The sequence below is a fragment of the Schistocerca gregaria genome, chromosome 2 (assembly GCF_023897955.1).
Source record: "Schistocerca gregaria isolate iqSchGreg1 chromosome 2, iqSchGreg1.2, whole genome shotgun sequence".
Lineage (NCBI taxonomy): Eukaryota > Metazoa > Arthropoda > Insecta > Orthoptera > Acrididae > Schistocerca > Schistocerca gregaria.
Genome location: NC_064921.1, coordinates 754,123,528 through 754,144,771, shown reverse-complemented (window position 1 = coordinate 754,144,771; position 21,244 = coordinate 754,123,528). Strand labels below are relative to the sequence as shown.

The following is a 21,244-nucleotide window of genomic DNA, read 5'->3' as shown; positions in this document are numbered from 1 at the left end:
ATGATGAGCTCATTAGAGATGGAGCCAAGCTCAGTTTGGGGAATTACGAGTAGGGAGATCAGCCATGTTCTTATTGCAGAAACCGTCGATTTAGTGAAACTGCAGGAAACATAAGTCTAGACAGTCGGATACGGATTTGAATTGCCTTACTCCTAAATGTGAATCCAATGTATTATCCGCTGTGACATGTTGCTCACTTGCATCAGCAAATTAAAATCTGGTACTATTTATTATCTAACTACATGAGGTTGACAATACAGTTTCTGGGTCCTTAATGACTGTTTTTGACTTTTACAATGTCCTTAAGGCTTACAAGTCTCTTGCTTTAACACTTTTCTCCCATCTTCCTAAAAAGAAGGCACCCCTTCCTTTGAAAGCCTGCAAAATGCCAATTTTGTCTTCCTAAGTAGTTCTGTGTGCTGCTACTTGACAAAGATTATTCTCCTTCCACATTATAAATATTGTTGTGTGGTTTCATAGGTTTACATCTTTAGCATAACAAATGTTAATGTGATACCAGCTGTTGTGAAAACTGATACAATATTTTGTATATATGATGTAATTCACTAACACAATGAAGACAGTGCACAGCACAGTTCCACATGTCAGTGAAGCTGATGTGAAAAAGCTATCACTTGGTATATGAAACAGCCTGGCTGTTGTATGCTTAAAGTGGAGCATTGAACAACCTGTTACCAGCTCATCTTCAGCAGTGTTAAAGAATACACGTCAGTGTTCCAGTCATAATACAGGTGAATAGCAATCAGAGGTCAGCGTGTTGACTTGGTGTTGTCCAGGAAGTGGAGTTAATGGCGAATGTGCCACCTCCTTGCTGTACGCTTGTTTTATAGCCTATACAAGCATGGGCGAGTTATCATGTGATGTTGCTTATCAGTAGTCTTTCTCTAGTGCTGCTCATACTATGAACAGGAAACACCCTTGGCCATGCAGTATCGCTATCTGGTGTATTCTTGTTGTGTATGCTGTAGCCGTGGAGACTTGCATATACATCATGTTCTGTTTAGAGCAAACATAGCACAGGGTTACATAGTTACCTTAAAAGGCATTAAACACTAGAGTCAGGTACCAAAGCAGCTGTGCAAGGAATGGACACAAGAATGTTTTAGATTCCAGTCACTATACACAGTTCTGCAGAGGCCTTCAAAATGCACATTCCAGACTCCAGGGAATATGTGTAGTTGGTAAAAATAGTAAGATATTGGTAATCAAGAGTAAAAAAAGTGCACAAGTTGCAAAAGGACCATACGCCATCACTGACAAGATGATTTGGGATGGAGCTCCAACTTGGGTTGGGCAAGTATAGAGAAGAAAATCAGGCACAGTCTTTTCAAATTAACCATCCTGTTATTTACCATAAGTGATGTAAGAAAACAACAGTGCACTATAGTTTGAAACACCATTGGAAATATATGGAGTTTACATAATAATCAATTATGGGAGTTGGTTAGTAGCAGAAACTGGTGGTAATCGAATCATTCCAATAAAAAAAAAAATTCAACGGGATGGAAGATGATGTATTCACAGCTATCAAGAAAAGAATAGAAGTTGTAATTTCATTAAGCTGTCAACGTCTAAATGTAACTGAGAATGTTGTAGAAAGCCTTAATACACTAATACCTACATTCCCACAAGGAATTAGAAGAGTTGAAGGAGATTTTAACCATCCCCCAATATATTCATTAAATATATAAACAAGACATTTCCTCATTCCTCAGACAGGAGCTAAAATCATTCAATTTGGACATGTAGTGCTATCATGGATCAGTTTCAAGCAAATAGTTGATAAAAAAAGCCAGAAAAGCTAGGTTGTTCAGTTTCTTTATGAAGGCCGCCTGAAATTGTGAAGATGATATTGAGCACATGTCAGAGAGAAGGGGAAATAAACAAAAAAAGGTTTGTGTAAGAGTCACTGAGGCCCTGGTTTGTGAAAATGGTGCAGAAGGCAACATGAGGAAGGGTATCGCTATTGAGAGACCAGCAGTAGATGTTTATATATAAAAAAGATTATACTTACAATTTGAACTCTCATTTCTTTTTAATTTGGAAAAGAATTTATGTATTGTTCCCTGAGGTACTGAATACAGAAGTAAGAATTTCATATTATAAAACATTAATATAGTGTCAAGGCACAAATTTTTAAGGAGTTTAAGCAGAAATGAAGAAAGTTTGAAAAAAAAAGATTTGGGTAAGGTTATTCTGCCGAAATGTGGTGTGTAGTGAGCTGAGGGCGTTTTGGAGACAGCATGAAATATTGCCACTGTGTGAACCTTGAAGCAGCAACACAAATGTAATTAAATAAGTGAATCAACTCTGGTGTATGGCATAAGTTTGCAGCAACTTGAAGATACATGACACTAGTGTAATAACATGCTGAACTGTGACACCAGTTAAATTGGAAATGTAATAATCTTTTATTTCCTCTTGAGTTCACAGTCATTACATCTGTTGTGGTTTTGCCTTTGATTGGCAGTTTCCCAGTCATTTTCCTTGTATTTTTTCCCTCATAAATTATAAGCCATTATTTTGTTCTTAATTTCTGAAGGAGATAAATGCTTTTTCCAGTGCATGAGAGTTTGTCTTGGTGTGACATGTTCTCTATATTCCTGATAAATGGAATTGTAAGTAATAAGATTTGCAGAAAAATAATCAGTGAAGCATGTACCAGAAGAGGGCTTGGTACAGTTGCTTATGACAGCTTTGAAGGGAAGAATTGAGGAGATACCAGAACATGGGAAAAGTTGGTTGAGCAAAAAACAGACAGGATTCCACATTAAAATGATGCCAATCCTCACCACTGTCTGAGAGAATGAAATGAATATAGAAACAAAAACTGCATGTGTGAAACTGAAGCTTGCTAACAAGCGTAAATTATACCCTTCTTAAAAAAATACAAAACTTTATATTTGTGTGTCTTGTGTTCTCTAATTATGATGCTTGGAAAAATATATTTTTAAGGGAGGTGGTGCCTTTAATGTGCTCATATATGAAGGATTCTCTTCAGGGCAACCAAGGTGGTGGAGGAGACCAAGGCAATCACAACCACCACAATGGCCATGGGCCAAGTGCAAAACGTGTACGCCTTCAGCAGCCAGGTGCAGGAGGGCTCTCAGCTCAGCAGCAACAGCAGCAACAACAGCAACAGCAGCAAGCCCAACAGCAGCAGCAACAACAAGCACAGCAGCAGCAGGCACAGCAACAGCAGGCAGATTTCCATCAGCAGCAACAACAACAGCAACAACAGCAAGCAGCAGCAGCTGCAGTCGCTGCTGCTGCCATGATATATACATCCACTGCAAACACACAACCGCAAGCATCGTTCCAGCGTTTCTGACTGGCAACAATATTGCCTTGTGAATGACTGTTGAGTACCAAAAATTTGTGCTGTTTTTTAATGCCATGATTCATTGAAAAACTGATGATAGTGCACAAACCATTGTGTTGATGTCTGTTGTTCAGGACTGTGGGTGACTTTCAGCACCAACATTTTTACTGAATGCGTAAATGCTACAAATGCGCTCTTGAGAGAGACAAACTTATAGGTTGCTGACAGGACATACAAGGCATCCACCACTCACATAAAGTGCTCTTATGAAGGGAAATGACTTTTAACAGAATGATCATTTAAAAATACTGTACATGTGACGGGTATGTCTTACACAAGTGCAATAAAAATTTAAATCTAAATTCACTTCCATGTTATTGATTTCTCATGTACATTTCTCAGCATGCATACCATGTCATCTTTTAATTATTAATGTACATTGCAAATATATGTGAAGATAATACACTGAACAACAAAATTCTAAGTGTACGAGGATGGAGAAAGAGGACCATAAATATCCAACCTGCAACTGCTGCTGAATTTCAATATCTTTAGATAGGACTCTCCTCTTTCTTCTTCTTTTTTTAATTTATTTTATTTTTATTTTTTTGAAGAGAGAGAGAGAGAGAGAGAGAGAGAGAGAGAGAGAGAGAGAACTGATAAAAGAGTAAAAGAGGAGTGATAACACAAATTGGAGTAGACATAGACATACAACTTTTATTACTTGTGTACCAGAATGCAGTGTAAAAGGTTCCCCACCCCCATCTCCTACCTCTCCCCATTCCCTGTACATCAGCTTAGGAGGAGGAACCTTTGTTTCTGAAAGCTCACTCTTAATGCCTGCTTTTAAAGACTGACATTAAGTATTGGTGCACATGGTCTCCTTTGTCTATGTTTATGTTAACATATCTTCATAAAAGATTAAAATGAAAGTAAAGACTTCATAAAAGCAGTTTTCAAATTATGGTTGTTCATTGTGCAGTCATTCTGTAGTGTAAATAAATGTCATAATTTTTCTTCTTATTACCAATAGGAAACAATTTCCTCTACCATGAGGTGTTCAGCTGTTTTTTAGTTCTCATTTGACAGTAATTGAAGGTGGAAAAGCAGTATATTAATGTTGCTGAGAAATACAACAAAGAAATCATTCATTCTTTCATGCATTGTGTTCCATAAATCCCATCATAAAAAGTGTATCTTGAGGGAAGTGGAATGAGTCAAGTTATACATAACAGGTAAATCAAATGCAGAATCTTTATTTAAGTCATACTCAGAAGTAAAGAGATATTCAGAAGGAAGAATACATGTCGTTAAAGACTTAGAAATTTTGACTGTTACCCAGAAGCTCTAATCCCAGTGATGCTTGCAACTACTTGCATGTAACAACATTTTGTATTTTCATAGAGCTGTGTATTAGAAGTTCTTTGTATGAGAAGTATCAGGTGCCTGGAGGTCTTCCACTATCTACAAAAGTTGTATCAGGGTATGTTTACAGCATTGTGTGCCTGCTATTTATTGTTCCTACAGTGAATCAGTGTTTTTGCAGACATTTAAGATAATATTTGAATTCATGCTCCATTGAAATCAATATAATTGCTGTGTGAAGTACTTTCAAATGATAGGAAGGTCTCTCTCTGCATTCCCACATTACAAAATATTAGGATACAAAATATTAGCACATTCTATCCATATATTTTTAATGAAACAGCTGACAAAATACCAATGATGGTAAATTTTTTGTTCAGTAGCAAACATAACTACATCATCTCTAACATTTCTTTTTATGACATCCAGCCACATTATAAATATTTGATAAACCTCTTTGAAGAAAGATGTTCTTTCTCTGTCCAACAAGAATAGTGTTAGGTTCCAAACTTTTCCAGAATTATACCCAGTGATAACACTGTGGTGCTGAAACCAACCTTGAGTTACAGACAGTTTTAAAGTTTCTTCTTCCCTTTAATTTTAGTAGACTGCCATTATGTTTCTTTTGATAAACTATCTCACAACTATATTTAGCATTACTGCTGTCTCTCTCTGTAATTTCATAGTAACTGGAACAATATGTTTCTTGTGTAATTGTACTGCATGTATGCACACTATTTTTAAAGAAAAATACACAGAAATAATATATCTGAAGAAATCTCAACATATGTAAACCTAATTTTCAGCAGAATCATATGGTCTTACACAAGTACACAGACCTAGAAAACCGTTGTCTCTTTGAAGGCAACAAAAAAAATCACAGTTATTATTTGTACTTACAAAAGCTTACTTTCTCCTTCATTAGTTATATGAATTTCACAACTATGAAAAATATGAGAACACGTTTATAATTTCATTTTTAAATTCATAAATAGAAATGGGAGGGAACTAGTTAGCATCCCATTGATAACTAAGTCTTGGAGGGAGGGAGGGAGGGAGGGGGGGGGAGGAAGAACTGCATATGTAGCTGTGTGCTCATGATTATATTTGTAAGAATGCATGTGGTGAACTATATGCTTATTTGGAAATAATTTTTCATGTAGTGTCTCATTTTAGAATTGTTGATCAGTTGACACAGTTTATATAGTCAAATTTGCAGACTAAGCACTGGGATACTTTCCTATGTGTAACTGATTTGTGTAAGAGCAGTCTGTTCTTGACAAGCACAGAAAGCATTTTGATAGTGGGTTTTATAAATCAATGTCCCAAACATTCAAAACTACACTGTGTTGTACTGGAAGGAGTATGTATTTATTAGGTGTGCACCAAAAATTTGTCCCGAGACATGTGAATCGAATGAACATCATTGTGAATTTTTGTGAACTGCGACTTTCAAGATGATTGTGCATAGATTTTAACAAAAGTTTATTCACATTGCTGGTCTTATTTATATATGTCTTGTGAAACTTTACATGTAATGACTACAAATGAACAGTATTAAACAGACTTTTAGTCACATGGTGTCTGCTGTTATTGTAAACTTTTGATCTCTCCAGATATGATACTGTGTGATAAATTTACACTCCATAAATAGTGTATTTGTACATGTGAATAGTTGGTGGAATGAAACAGGGTTGGCTTTCATGGAATTTATGTTATTTCATGTATTTGGAGCAAAATTCCAAAGTAATACTCAGGACACTGGACTACCATAGTATGCATTTTTGTGTTTTTCTCTTTCTGTCTAAGGCGTCACTATGCGACACTTACCTAAGAATTCCTTAGAACCAAGTTCAGTATATTTTACTAACAGTGTAGCACTTTAAACTGAGTTTCACAGTTAAGAGAAAACATTATTCTTGTTTTATAGAATAATAATCATAATTGTACACAAATAGAAAAGAAAGAGGGAGTGACTGATTTCTTAGGTTCTGAGCTTTATTAAGCCTTCCCTAAAAGATACAGAGCACTGTGCATAAGTGAGTATTCAGAAGGCCATGGTAGGGAGAGAATGATCAATATGTTTAAAGGAAAAACTATATTACACCCAATGTTAGAAAATTTAACCGCTTGGTAGAAAGTGAGTTTATAATACCTTATCAGTGGTTAACCAGTATTTTTGTCTGAAAATGGGGGTGGTTGATAGTCACAAAATTGCCAGTTTCTTAAAATTTCTACCTGCATGTTTATGGACACTGCTATTGTTATGAGAATTCCATAATCCCAATGGTGCAGAAAGATATGGGCTGCTGTCATAACATGTGGAAAACATTAATCTATAGTGGTTAACTTGTTTCTGGTTTCTATCTGACAGGTGCATTTTAAGGGACGTAAGCAAATATCATTAGAACGAAAATTTGCACAGTAGGAAGCAATGAACAAGGGGTCCAAATGGGAGGCTGTGCCAAGTATGCACTGATTTTTGTCATGGAGAGTGATCATATTCCCAGATATATTTTAGATGTTTTCTTCTCAATGAAATTTTGTGTAGTATATATGCAGAATAAGAACTGACATTATTTGTAGTTTTCTCACTTAGCAATATTATATTAGGCTTGTGGCTATCTTACACCAAAAACATCTATGTAAAAACTGGTATTTATGGTGGTTATCTTGCTAAAAAAAATCGACATGTTGTATGTAAGCATCAATCAAGAAGAACTGTTCGAAGACCATACAGTCCAGAATTGGTATGCCAATTGGACATAATCACTGTGAACATTGAGGTAATCATACCACCGATGCACCAGTTCTAAGATATCTGTTGATAAAACATTGTGTCCTGTTGCATGAAGAAGTCCATAAATGCCTGCTGTACATCCTCATCTGACTGAAATTGTTGACCTTTCAGGGCCTTTTTTAAGGGACTGGAGGTGTGTGACAATCACTTGGTGAAAGATCGGGACTATAGAGCAGGTGTTGAGTGTTTCCCACTTGAATTGGTATAACTTATGTGTTAGAACATGTGCAATATATGGCTGTAGATTATTATAAAGCAGCTTTCGGCAGTCTTGATTGGAATGTGCTCTTTGAAATTCTAAAAATAGCTGTTGATGAAACACAGGGACCAAAAGGTGATTGCAATTTATACAGAAACCAGGCTGCAGACTTACGTTGAAGGATGTAAAACGGAAGTTGTAGTTGAGAGAGGAGGGAACAGGATTGTAGGCTGCCCCCGATGTTATTCAGTCTATACATTGGAAAGAAATGTGGAGAGGGAATGTACGCTCAGGGAGAAGCGAGCTTTGAGGTTTGCTGATGACACTGTAATTCTGTCAGAGTCACCAAAGGACTTGGAAGAGCAGTTGAATGTAATGGATAGTTTCCTGAATAACAGATTATAAGATGAAAATCAACTAAAGTAAAAAGGTCAGTTGTCTTCAATCCTGAGACTGGTTTGATGCAGCTCTCCATGCTACTCTGTCCTGTGCAAGCTTCTTCATCTCCCAGTACTTACTGCAACCTACATCCTTCTGAATCTGCTTAGTGTATTCATCTCTTGGTCTCCCTCTACGATTTTTACCCTCCACGCTGCCCTCTAATACCAAATTGGCAATCCCTTGGTGCCTCAGAACATGTCCTACCAACCGATCCCTTCAAGTTGTGTCACAAACTCCTCTTCTCCCCAATCCTATTCAGTACCTCCTCATTAGTTATGTGTTCTACCCATCTAATCTTCATTCTTCTGTAGCACCACATTTCGAAAACTTCTATTCTCTTCTTGTTCAAACTATTTATCATCCATGTTTCACTTCCATACATGGCTACACTCCATACAAATACTTTCAGAAACGACTTCCTGACACTTAAATCTATACTCAACGTTAACAAATTTCTCTTCTTCAGGAACGCTTTCCTTGGCATTGCCAGTCTACAATTGATATCCTCTCTACTTCGACCAGCATCAGTTATTTTGGTCCCCAAATAGCAAAACTCTTTTACTACTTTAAGTGTCTCATTTTCTAATCTAATGCCCTCAGCATCACCCTACTTAATTCGACTACATTCCATTATCCTCGTTTTGCTTTTGTTGATTTTCATCTTATATCCTCCTTTCAAGACGTTGTCCATTCCGTTCAACTGCTCTTCCAAGTCCTTTGCTGTCTCTGACAGAATTACAGTGTCATCGGCGAACCTCAACATTTTTATTTCTTCTCCATGGTCTTTAATACCTACTCTGAAATTTTCTTTTGTTTCCTTTACTGCTTGCTCAATATACAGATTGAATACACTGGGGACAGGCTACAACCCTGTCTCACTCCCTTCCCAACCGCTGCTTCCCTTTCATGCCCCTCAACTCTTATAACTGCCATCTGGTTTCTGTACAAATTGTAAGTAACCTTTTGCTCCCTGTATTTTACCCCTGCCACCTTTAGAATTTGAAAGAGAGTATTCCAGTCAACATTGTCAAAAGCATTCTCTAAGTCTACAAATGCTAAAAATGTAGGTTTGCCTTTCCTTAATCTATTTTCTAAGATAAGTCGTAGAGTCAGTATTGCCACACATGTTCCATCATTTCTGCGGAATCCAAACTGATCTTCGCCAAGGTCGGCTTCTACCAGTTTTTCCATTCGTCCGTAAAGAATTCGCGTTAGTATTTTACAGCTGTGACTTATTAAACTGATAGTTTGATAAATTTCACATCTGTCAACACCTGCTTTCTTTGGGATTGGAATTCTTCTTGAAGTCTGAGAGTATGACATCTGTCTCATACATCTTGCTCACCAGATGGAAGAGTTTTGTTAGGGCTGGCTCTCCCAAGGCTGTCAGTAGTTCTAAAGGAATGTTGTCTACTCCCGGGGCCTTGTTTCGACTCAGGTCTTTCAGTGCTCTGTCAAACTCTTCACGCAGTATCGTATCTCCCATTTCATCTTCATCTATATCCTCTTCCATTTCCATAATATTGTCCTCAAGTACATCGCCCTTGTATAGACCCTCTATATACTCCTTCCACCTTTCTGCTTTCCCTTCTTTGCTTAGAACTGGGTTTCCATCTGAGCTTTTGATATTCATACAAGTGGCTCTCTTTTCTCCAAAGGTCTCTGATTTTCCTGTGGGCAGTATCTATATTACCCCTAGTGAGATAAGCCTCTACATCCTTACATTTGTCCTCTAGCCATCCCTGCTTAGCCATTCTGCACTTCCTGTCGATCTCATTTTTGAGACGTTTGTATTCCTTTTGGCCTGCTTCATTTACTACATTTTTGTATTTTCTCCTTTCATCAATTAAATTCAATATTCATCAATTAAATTCAATCCTTGGGTAACAACCCAAGGATTTCTACTAGCCCTCATCTCTATGGTACATCATACCAATACATATTAGTACCATTACTGCTATAACAGTGGCTCATATGGCACCCATCATTATCCAGAAGAGACTGAAAGTGCAGGATTGCATACTACACATCAAATGAAACATCTCCTTAGGTATGCTGGCTACGTCTGTTGATATGCTGCACTTCAGATCAGCACATGTGTGAATGTTCCCCTGGTAAACCCTGTTCTTCAGGTAGCCCCACAACCAGAAATCAATCACAGGGAGTTAGATCAGATGATCGTACCGGCCAAGCATTTGGAAACGATCGGCTGATAATTTGATCATTTCCAAATGTGTTTCATAGAAGCAGTTGAACTTCACTCACACTACACGTCTTTGGTCCTTGAGAGCCAACCTGTTCAAAAAATAATGGGGCAATGACAAACATAACCGTGAAGCCACACCCTACGGTGCCACGTTCACCATGCAGAGGAACTTCATGCATGCACATGACTGGAGGTGAGGATCCCCATACTCAGCAATTCTCTGTGTGCTCACCTCACCCGTCAGAGAAAAATGAGTTTCGCCTGACCATAAGATGGTTCAGAGCCAGCCCTCATCAACTTCAGTCCTTGTGAGAAAGTGGAGAGTGAAGTCAATACGTCATTGTGCATCCTGTGGTGCAGCACCTTCCATACAGTGGACCACAGGATATTCAACTGTCGTGACACAGCAAGTGTATTGTCTGACGATCAGGAATTGCATGCAGCATTGTCTGCCATAGCAACAGTGACTTCATCGGCCTCCTGTGGTGCGACTGGTCATCTGTCTCTTCATGGAGGGACACCCAGTTCTCCAGCTGATTTGAACATCATCTTGCTCCGCACAGGTGCCACTGTGGCGCATGGAAATCATCTTTGGAGAAAGTAATATGTAGGTTTTGTGAAACATATAAACCTCTATACCTAAAAGTCTCAAGGTGAGTGTGTGTTACTTTATGTAATTCAGTTCTGATATGTTAACCAGTCATACAAAACTTTGTGTGAGTAAAGACCAATTGTTTCTTCAGTTTGAAAAATATATAATAACAATTGTGTTTTGCCATTGGTCACAGACTGCATTGTTCAAGCACCAGGTGCCATAAGACTATTAGAATTAGGCGTTACTTTCAAGTATGTGTTAGGTATTTTGTTGTTATTCTTCTGTGAATCAAACTCTGACACGAAGTTTCATTGCTAATCACTGTGCTAAATGTGTAACCCATGTAGTTCTTGTCACAAATCTCACTGGAGAGTTATTTTTCAATAAAGCTTCATTTTTGTTAAAACCCCTTATAAAATTTGATGCATCTGCATAGAAAAGAATTCAGAAAATAGTTTGTTAGTATGGAGAAGAGGGGGAGGAGGAGGAGGGGGGGGGGAGGCAGCATCAGCAGATCTGCGACAGGCACAGAATCTCCCTGATACTATTCTACATTGGGCAATATAAGAAGTTACTAATGCTCCCTGCATCTGTAACATGCTGTAAACTAAAAATGCTCATGGTAATACTAAATGGAGGTTTCAGCCTGCAACATCTGGCTTGGGATTTGGTGACAAAGCAAATTGTGCCTGTTTTCATATGCCCCTAAGCCTTTTCATGTCAGTAGTTGTACCACATGATATTGATATTCTAGTGAGGGAAAACTTACAGGGAATACAAAAAAAAAAAATTAATGTCTGACTCATATTTGCCTCCACTGTCTCAAGTAGTGTTCTCCTGTGTAGCTCGAAGAAAGAGAAGTACAAGAACGTAAAATTACAAAGCATATTTCATACAATGAAGCAAAAATTGCCTCTGTGGCAGTGCAACCTCCACCATTTGCTACATACATATTTTGCTTTGGCACTTAACAAATTTGCTATCTTCGTTCATGCCTCAACATTGACCCCCAAGAAAATAATATTATCTATTATCTCTGCTTGAAAGCTTAATTCCACAAGTATAATGGCTTAAAATTTGTATCACCCGCAAGTTAGAATACAGGTTATAAGCAGCACAAAATTTGCAAATGCAACCCTCAACAGAGGCAATTGTAAATTAGTCAGTGTGTTCTCAGTTATAAATACTTGATGACTCAACACAAAGGATAAACATGGATTTAAGCACCAGAAATAAAAAATACTCTAAAAATAACATTAATGTTAATTCTGTCTGACAAGTGTGATGATCTTCCTGCCCAACTAATAGACTATCTTAGAATTCCTACAGCAACTACCATACCTACCTATAAAAACATCATGGATAGAGAAACCAATAAATCACTGAAATCTGTGGAACAGAAACAGGTTAAGGACATGTGGAATAAAATTGAAACTTGTAGCACAGGATAGACCTGATGACAGCTGATACATGCCCAACAGCATAAAAGTAGGTTCCGTTTGTCTACCACCTCAAGATGGCCTTGACCCAAGCACAATACACAGTTCTCTTGTCCATTCCTCCCTTTTGGGAACTATATTGTCTCCTCGAGCACCTGTCTCAGTAACTAGGCTCATGTGCTTTGGGACCATATTCTGCTGTCAATCTTTGATTGCATTTTAATGTTCTCAGAGAGATGGAGCAATGGTAATTTTGGAAGAGTTCGATGAGATGCGCACTAACAGCCAATCCAATGTAAATATATCTTTGCTACTAATTTCTAATGGCTTGGAGGTGTTCTTTATCAGCTCAGATGCCTGCTGCTCATGATTTCTTCTCTCATAAAACGGCACTTCTTTATTTTAATCGTCTTGACCTCTTCTGCCTCCATTCTCCGAACTTATTACATAACTTTCGCACTACTTCATAATGTTCTTCAAAAGTATGAGAAGCCACTAAAATAGCACCTACACAACACTAAATGTGTCTCATCTCAGGACCCAGCAGTTTATCTAGAGCTCAAATGAAGGAGAATACTGAAAGATTAAGGCAAAAAAAAAAAAAAAAAAAAAAAGGATGTAAATATGCAAGCTCTCCACCCGAATGTAAAAGTGGTTGCGATTTTTATTTACACTCACCTGGCAATAGCATTGTGTCAAATATGTTGAGAAAAGAACTTGGTTCCTTTGAATTTCTTAGTGATGTCCCCATCACTGGCCGCATTGCACACAGATGTAGTGATTCAGCTCTGTTGCACCTGACATCAGTCTCACCTCCCTATTATCTTCATCTATTGCTGCAAGAGGAATCAAATCTGTTTGATTACCTGGCTACCTGCTTCCCTCCATCTGAGTAGGATACCATACTGCTTGCTGGTAAAGATGGTATTATATCTATTCTGGAGTAACACTCCACTCTACTCAGCTTAATGTTGTGGTGTGAAAATATTCCTCTGGGTGCCAGGATGTATTGAAATGGTCATCTCTAGCTCTCGGTTATTTTTCCTCCTGTTCCAAACATCTCCAGCAATTATTCTTCCTCTGAAATTCTTGTTCTCCATTTTCAATTATACTCTCTTCCTGCCACAATATAATTTCTTCCTTGTAGCTTGGCCCCTGTCCATTTCTCTTCACTTCACTTCACAAAAAAATTAATTCAGCACCCCCACCTGCTCTTGTGCTATCTTGTTAAAGTCAAGACTTACTTTGGCTCTATTCTTCCACTTGGCACCAAGAATTACAGGGACTGGTTAATTCCTCTAGTACTAGAGGAATCATTCAATTCATACAAACACTTGAGTGTAACAATTTGTACAGGTATGAAATGGAGTAATGACATGGTGTCAGACGAAGGTGAAGCAGTGCCAGACTTCGGTCCGTTGGTAGAACACTAAAAAAAAATGTAATGTCATGAAAGGAGATTGCTTACAAATTACCCATGCGACCCACTCTAGAATATTGCTCTGGTGCACGATCCACAACAAATAACCAACAGCGGATATCAAATGTATGCACAGAAGGGTGGCATGAATGGTCAGAAGTTTGTTGGAACCATGCGAAAATGCCTAGGAAATACTGAACTGGCATATGCTTAAAGATAGATGCCAACTATCTATGAAAGCTTAATTCCAGGTCCATGTTCCATATCTACTCTTCATCTGCCACTTGGCAATACATCTGCATAATTGTCAGCCTGCTTATTAGCTCCATTTTTACTACAGGGAAAGTCTCAATATGTTTCTTTCTACCCTTTTGTTAAACCAGTGTCCAGAAGTCCATCTTTTTCTGACATCTTGCCTTCTGTTTACTAGTATTGGCCTCCCAGCCCCTTCTAATAACTTCACAAGTGGATTACCAAGAAACCAGTGAGCTGTCTATTGCTAATTTCTTGGACCTGGCCTTCTCTTATAGGCTTCCCCATCTCCAATAATCAATTAATGTCCATTGTGGCTGCCAATTTCTCTTTACTACACTCCCACTTTCTAGTATCAACTATCTTCTCAAAATATCTATATTCTTATGGAAAGATATTGCCACTTTTCACTTTATTATCAAGGCTAAATTGGAGTATGACTTGATTTCTCCAGGATTGTCTCTAACAGGTCCGTCTCTTCATTTGTCCAGGTATTGGGATCTTTTCACCATCTGAAAGCACATTTGTTCTGGGTACCCAGTTGGAAACGTTCAACTTTCACCCATTCCAGTACTCCTCTAATAGTGCTCTTGCCTGCTGTCCAACAAGAACTATTCTTTAACAGATAGTCTTCAAGCACACCCCCCCCCCCCTTTACAGATACTGCACCCCCACTTAAATTTTGCACCATAGAACTAAAATGTTCATGGCCATGGACACCTCTTCCTTTACAGGTCCATCGCATTATTGTAAGAATTCAACTAGTTGCCCTTTCCCAACACATTAGAAAGATTACATATACCTTGCATATGTGACTAGGTTGGATATCTCTGCAACTCTGTGAGGTATGGGTTTTCACTAATGCCGGCCTCATTTCAAAACATGACTCATAGAATTCAAATTTCTAACACAGCAACTAATTAATGGGTTAGACTGTGTTGTGAAATGGAGGGTACATTTTTCTCTTTTTTCTATTGTATTGTATTGTATTTTTAGTGTTGGGTTGACTCTCAGAGCCAGTGTAATGTTTGCACACGATCTCATCTATGAGGCTAAGGTGCCCAGGGAATTACTGGAATGTTAAGTGAAAGAGTCTGCTTGATAACATATCAGAGGACTGACACAACTTGGACTGATAAAGATTGTATTGCATAGTTTGCAAGTTAAATCCATTCACAGAGGACATTAGCTTGTGAATGTTTGTTTGGAAAAATAGGTTGAGACTTTCTTTTATCTTTTTTCCTAAATTTAAATGCATTTATATTTCATGTATGTACATTCAATTCCATTAAATAGCGAAAAGTTATAGCCTGGCAGACAATGAAGCATTTGATGTGTGTGTGGCCCATTGTTTATTGCATTTATATATACTAAGAATGAAGGAAGGGTTGATAACTGGATTATTGTAGATTACGCTCAGATGTGGATAAATAAAATATTTAGGCCTAGCTGTGTTCTTTTCACACAATCTGTATTGTAACTCGCCTTAAGCAATTTAAGAAACCACAGGCAATTTAAATGTGGGTGGTTGGACAGAAATTTTAACATAGTCTCCTCCCCCACCGCCCCCCGAATGGATGTCCATACTTAACCAATGCACCACCGTCCTTGGCTGTTTCTAGAATATTGTGTGTTCTAATTAAAAGCAATACATCTTCAGTATGTTTTATAATGTGCAGACTTTGTAATACAGTGGATAGGAGCCATATTGACCCCACACACTGAAACAAAAACAGTTTATCAACTCATGAAGAATTTGGTAACCATTTATGCACAATTATTTGGACAGCTTGAAAATCACTGGAGATCTTCAGAGACAGGCTCATCACATTTTAACATGAGCCTATGCAACTTAAATTTGCTTAATTAATGTACTTTAATGTGGGTATCAGATTGAAACATTAACTGGGCATACAATAAATCACTGTGCAAGTTTACAAAAGAATGTGAGTGAACTCAGGAGATAGGATGAAAGAGACGGGATGCTTAAGAAATGTGGCAGCTGTCAATGCGAAGCTTCTGCTATTGGGTGTGATAATAAGTGGGGGGGGGGGGGGGGGGACGACACTAAAGAAATAAAGAAAAGAAGACTAACACAGTAACAACCACATTAGAGCGGAATAACATTTGAATAGGAAAAGGACAAATAAAATCTTGAGCTATTGAGGCTTAACAGTATTTAATAGTGTCCTCCCGAGTGTCCAGCCGAGTTGTTTCCATTTTGTGCATAATATTTCAATGACCGATCCACTCATCTTCAGGTGCTGCAAGATGTTCTGTTACATTTACGCACTGCTTGGACTCCAACCTGAAGTATACCATTTATCAACCGAGCTGAGAAAATAAGAGGTCTTAACAATATTTGTAACATTGTGAGGAAAAACAGAGTAAAGTTCTTTGCAAATTTTCTATCTGTGTATTACAGCCACTACTGTTTTTCTGTTTCTTTTAGTGTCATGTCAGTTTTATATAATAGAAGTGATTATCTATTTCAGAAAATTGAGAAATTTTGGTTCATCATGAGTCAGATGCTAATGTGATTTACCCCTGGAGCTGAAACAGTTCAGTGGCTGCCTGGGCCTGAGCAAACATCTTCCCTTGCAAGCTTATGAAGAAATTCACTCATCATGAAGTTATTGTGGCGCTCTTGCTTTGTTTGTAAGTATGGGTTTTGACTGTTAAATAATTCTATGCTAAATTAGAATTCATAATGGAGAGGAGTGTGGCTTTGGATGCCTCAATGAGTAGGTCGCAGACTTCTAATCCCAAGACCCCGGTTCAGTCTCTGGTCAGTAAAATAAGTTTTTTTACCTCTGGCAATTATGTGTTTACATGAAAAATGCCACCCTTTAACTGATTGGGTATGTCAGTTAACAGTTTGAAGGAACGCAAGGGCATACCATCTCCAACAGGACCGTGCTTCTCAAACAAATACCGGTATTTACACGTGTGTGTGTGTGTGTGTGTGTGTGTGTGTGTGTGTGTGTGTGTGTGTGTGTAGAAAATGCAACAGAAATCAAAAGCCACCTGAGATAAAAACACACCCACTCTCTCCCAGTCCCTACTGAATAGAGGCACGGAATAATTTACTGGAAGAGCTAAAAAACAAAACTGTTCACACAGACTTACTATATGGGAATGATGTTTGGTGAGAATAAGAGATGCAGCACAAGCTCATAAATGATTTATACAAATCATGGAAAACTTAGCTCTAGATAACTTAAGGAGCATTTGTACAACAACCCTCCCAAATGAGAGTCTAGTGTGCTAATCACTCCACCACCTCACTTGGTATTTATGTAGATCCTATTTGTAGAGGAGTATGTCATGTGTTGAACAAATTGTGAGAAACAGATGCTGAAGACTATGAGAACTATTTAAGAACAAATAAAGAAACATTTGATGTGTTGCTCTATATCACAATACATTTTTTTAAATGTTCAGAGGGGCAATACTGCCAAAAATAACTCACTGCTGTACTCTGATACCTAGAAACTGACAGCAGCTTTGAAAGACCTTAACTCTTTATCTGCATGTGAACTTGGAGAAATATTAAGAGAGATGTGTTTGACAATATGCAAAGGTTTGAAAGGCTCTATCTAGGTGAGTGTGTGTTTCAAATGGCATCCAATTACAATTGTAGAACACATAATGTGAAAAATAAACACATTTAAACCATTAAAAGAGCGCATTGAATTTTTATTAGCTTTACAATGTTTCAAGAAAATTATTATTATTTTTTATTGTGTATGTCCTTCAGCTTCAGAAACTTTTTAAGACTTTGAGCAAGCATCATCTTGTCCATTTTGCATCTTTGCAACTAAATGAAATTTACTGACAGTAGGAAATGAAATTAGTTACAAAAATGGACAATGCCTTCATGAACATAGAGTAATTGTTCCAAGATTGGCTTGACAATGGATTGAATAGAGTTGTTGAGGATGTTAATGGCCACCTGCTCAATTATTCAGTTTTGCCTCCACTAAGGCTTCTGCCTATATATGATGTAGCCATAGAAAGATATTGTGCATAGATAGAACCAATTTTTATTTTTTTTACCATCTGGTTGGGGCAGTTTTTGGAGCAGTGGTGTGTTGTGTCACAAACGCCCTCCAACACCTTCCAAAAATTGTTTTTCAGTCTGCATTGGAACACTTTACTGCAGAGTAAAATATTATATTGAGGGCAAGTCAGCACTTACTTCTTTACACAGTATTCTATTTTGTTATTCTGTTTAGTATTATTTTACAATAATGAAGTACATAGTTAACATTAAAATCTAAATTTCGTGCTTTGGAGAGAGATTTTCTTATATTTTATGAAGTGTAACCTAGAAACTAAACATACAACATGTTGGCATCTATTAAATTTCTACCATCAGATTCCATGTGATGAAGAACAATGGAAATGGCTAACAAGGGGAAGGCCTGAGACACGGCCAGCCAATTCGGCTCAGATTTGACAGGTCGCTTGTGTAAAACCTAAAACAAACTAATCTAAAATATTTTGGGTCAACATCCCCACAATTTTGAGAAAATCACCCCTAAAGGTTATGACAAGCAATCGTCTCAAAATTGGAGGGATCGACAGATAATTGTAAATAGAGCAATTTTCATCGTCAGGTATGGGGTCTACAAACTCATACTTTTGCAGAAATCGAGGAAAGAAACTTTTACAACTGCCACATCTGTACCCACATGGTAAATGCTTTTCGCAGACAGCGCAACGGTTAAGGTATCTCGCTGGGAATCGGAGAACCCTAGAGGATGTTATTCTTTTCGTTTGTATTTTTCCATATCTCAAATGATAGGGATAGGAGGGTTAATAAGATAAGTAAATCAATAAGGAATAATAATAATAATAATAATAATAATAATAATAATAATAATAATAAAGTAGGCAAATAAATTTCTCAAACCTCTTGGGATAGAAAACAACTAAAATGTTACTCCAGGTCACTTCACAATGGTTCTTCCAGTCACTGTTGTCCTCACTTTTCTTCAAACAACTAGATGGATGGTACTTGTCATATAAACATTCGAAACAAATATACCCACGGCACCGAGAACATCTAATGAATGCAATCTTTCGATAACTACACTGTTCATTCCGAAGAGTCGGCGGAAAACAAACTTGGTTTACATTTTAAAATATGTCTCTTTCGGGAATTAATTTTGATGCGCACCACGCATACGATATCATCGCCTGAAAAATCGGTGCTGAAAGTTGGTTATGAATTATGCTGTGAATAGTTATTGCATCCGTGCGGTTGTGCAATTCCCGCTGGATTTCCTGAAACACACACTGCAATTCTGAAGCCCGGAAATAAAGTTTCTTCGAGATTCGAACCCGGGTTCTCCGATTCCCAGCCAGTTAGCTTGGCTATTGCTCTATCGGTACTGTCGACGAAAAGCGTTTACCATGTGGGTACAGAAGTGGCAGTTGTAAAAGTTTCTTACCTCGATTTCTGGAAAAGTATGCGTTTTCGGACCCCATACCTGATGAAGAAAATTACTCTATTTACAATTATGCATCGATCCCCCAATTTTGAGTCGATTGCTTTTCATAACCTTTAGGGGTGATTTTCTCAAAAACGTGTGGGTGTTGACCTAAAATGTCTCAGATTCCTTCATTTTAGGTTGTACACAAGCGACCTGCCAAATTGGAGCCAAATCGGTTGGCTGTGTCTGAGGGCCTTCCCCTTGTAAGTGGAGGAATTCCGCACGGTATGGTTATTTCCACAATGTAAATGTAATTCATAGTCTCGGATCCTAATCAAAGTTACATGCTGCATTGTTTTGTGATTTGTAGTGTAATCCTCTTAGCTGATGTTAGTACTAATGGTAGGATATCAAACAACAATGTGATCAGAAGGGAATCACAATCCTCAGCCTTCTTGGAATGTTGACACATTTTGGTCTGACATTTCTTGGTTGACAAGAAACATCATCTCCTTGAAATAACATAGTGAAGCAATGTACACTGTTTCTGGCAGCCCAAATTCTTTGGTATAATTTACCTTTCAAAATACTTGCATGTTGAATGGCGTGTGGTCCCTGGTGTTCACAGTAGAACTGCACACTTGATGCCTTGTGGCTGGCAGCACCTACAGCAGAGCCTCATGCCCAACTCTGTGTGTCTGGCCCAGTGGTGAAACATTTCATCACTAAGCGTGCGGCGATCAATGTGTTAATCACAAGTCATGGGCTTCCCCTCCCCCCATGCATGGAAACATCAGTTACCATCAGCTTATGTATAAGACAGTCGTAGGTTGCTGTTATTACTATAGTGAGAGCGTTCTAGGTTCCAGACTTACGGTAGATCTCCATAGCTCTTGAATGCAAGAAGCACCCCTCATATCAGAGTCATGGTAGGTAGTCAACTGAGCAATTATCTGTGCAAACTGCAATTCTCTGCCTGAAATAGGTTCTATTTTCTCTGCTCTTTGGCACAGTTTACTTGCAAGCTTGACATTATCCCTTTTAAATGGGTGTGTAGGCCTATAGGGCCCTAAATATTCACAGAGATAGCACATGGAATATTGAGTTACCTGAAGAATGTTGAGAATATTAGTCACCTTGACCCGGAGCTATTTGCATAGTAATGTGAACACTTTCTTCAGGCAGTGCTACCAGTCAAATCCACTATTTATTTTGCTATCAATATCCTACACATCTAGGTATACTGTTTAATTTTCAGTGGTGTGTATAGTATGTCTTGCTATAATGCAACATGGGCATTAATGGGGTGAAAGAGCTGCCACAAATTGTAGCGTGGCTGTATGCCAAGAATGCCTGATGTGAGGCCTCACCATTTTTCATTGAACAGGGATCCCACCCCCTGACTGTGGATAACTGATGATTGATTGTATAGTGTAGTGTTGGATCAAGGGGACTACTGAGCTTAACATTCCTATCTAATGGAGAGACCACTGTTTACAGTTTTGTGATGCACTGTGGAATTGTTTGGAATTTAACTTCAGACAGTGGCAATGAGATTTGTAATAACAAACTCTACACCATCACTTCTCCTTGCCAGTTGAATAATAGTGATGATTTCTTCTACCATTAGGATTTTAACCTGTTTTCTATGGGGCGAGTGCCACTGCACAATTATGCATCAGCTGCAGAGGTAGCTTTTGAGAAATGTGCATGCCTAATTCTAACTGACTAACTTTAGTCACT

The 21,244-nt window shown here is 38.1% G+C and overlaps 1 protein-coding gene across 1 annotated transcript in view; it reads left to right on the top strand.

Moving 5' to 3' along the window:
- LOC126334942 (cyclin-dependent kinase 8) overlaps nucleotides 1-3,709 on the top strand; it is a 54,750-nt gene extending 51,041 nt beyond the window's left edge. The window contains exon 10 of the mRNA XM_049997684.1: nucleotides 3,023-3,709. Coding sequence (XP_049853641.1) covers nucleotides 3,023-3,352 — 330 coding nt within the window. The 3' untranslated portion in view covers nucleotides 3,353-3,709. The remainder of the gene's footprint in view (nucleotides 1-3,022) is intronic.
- Nucleotides 3,710-21,244: the final 17,535 nt, after the last annotated feature.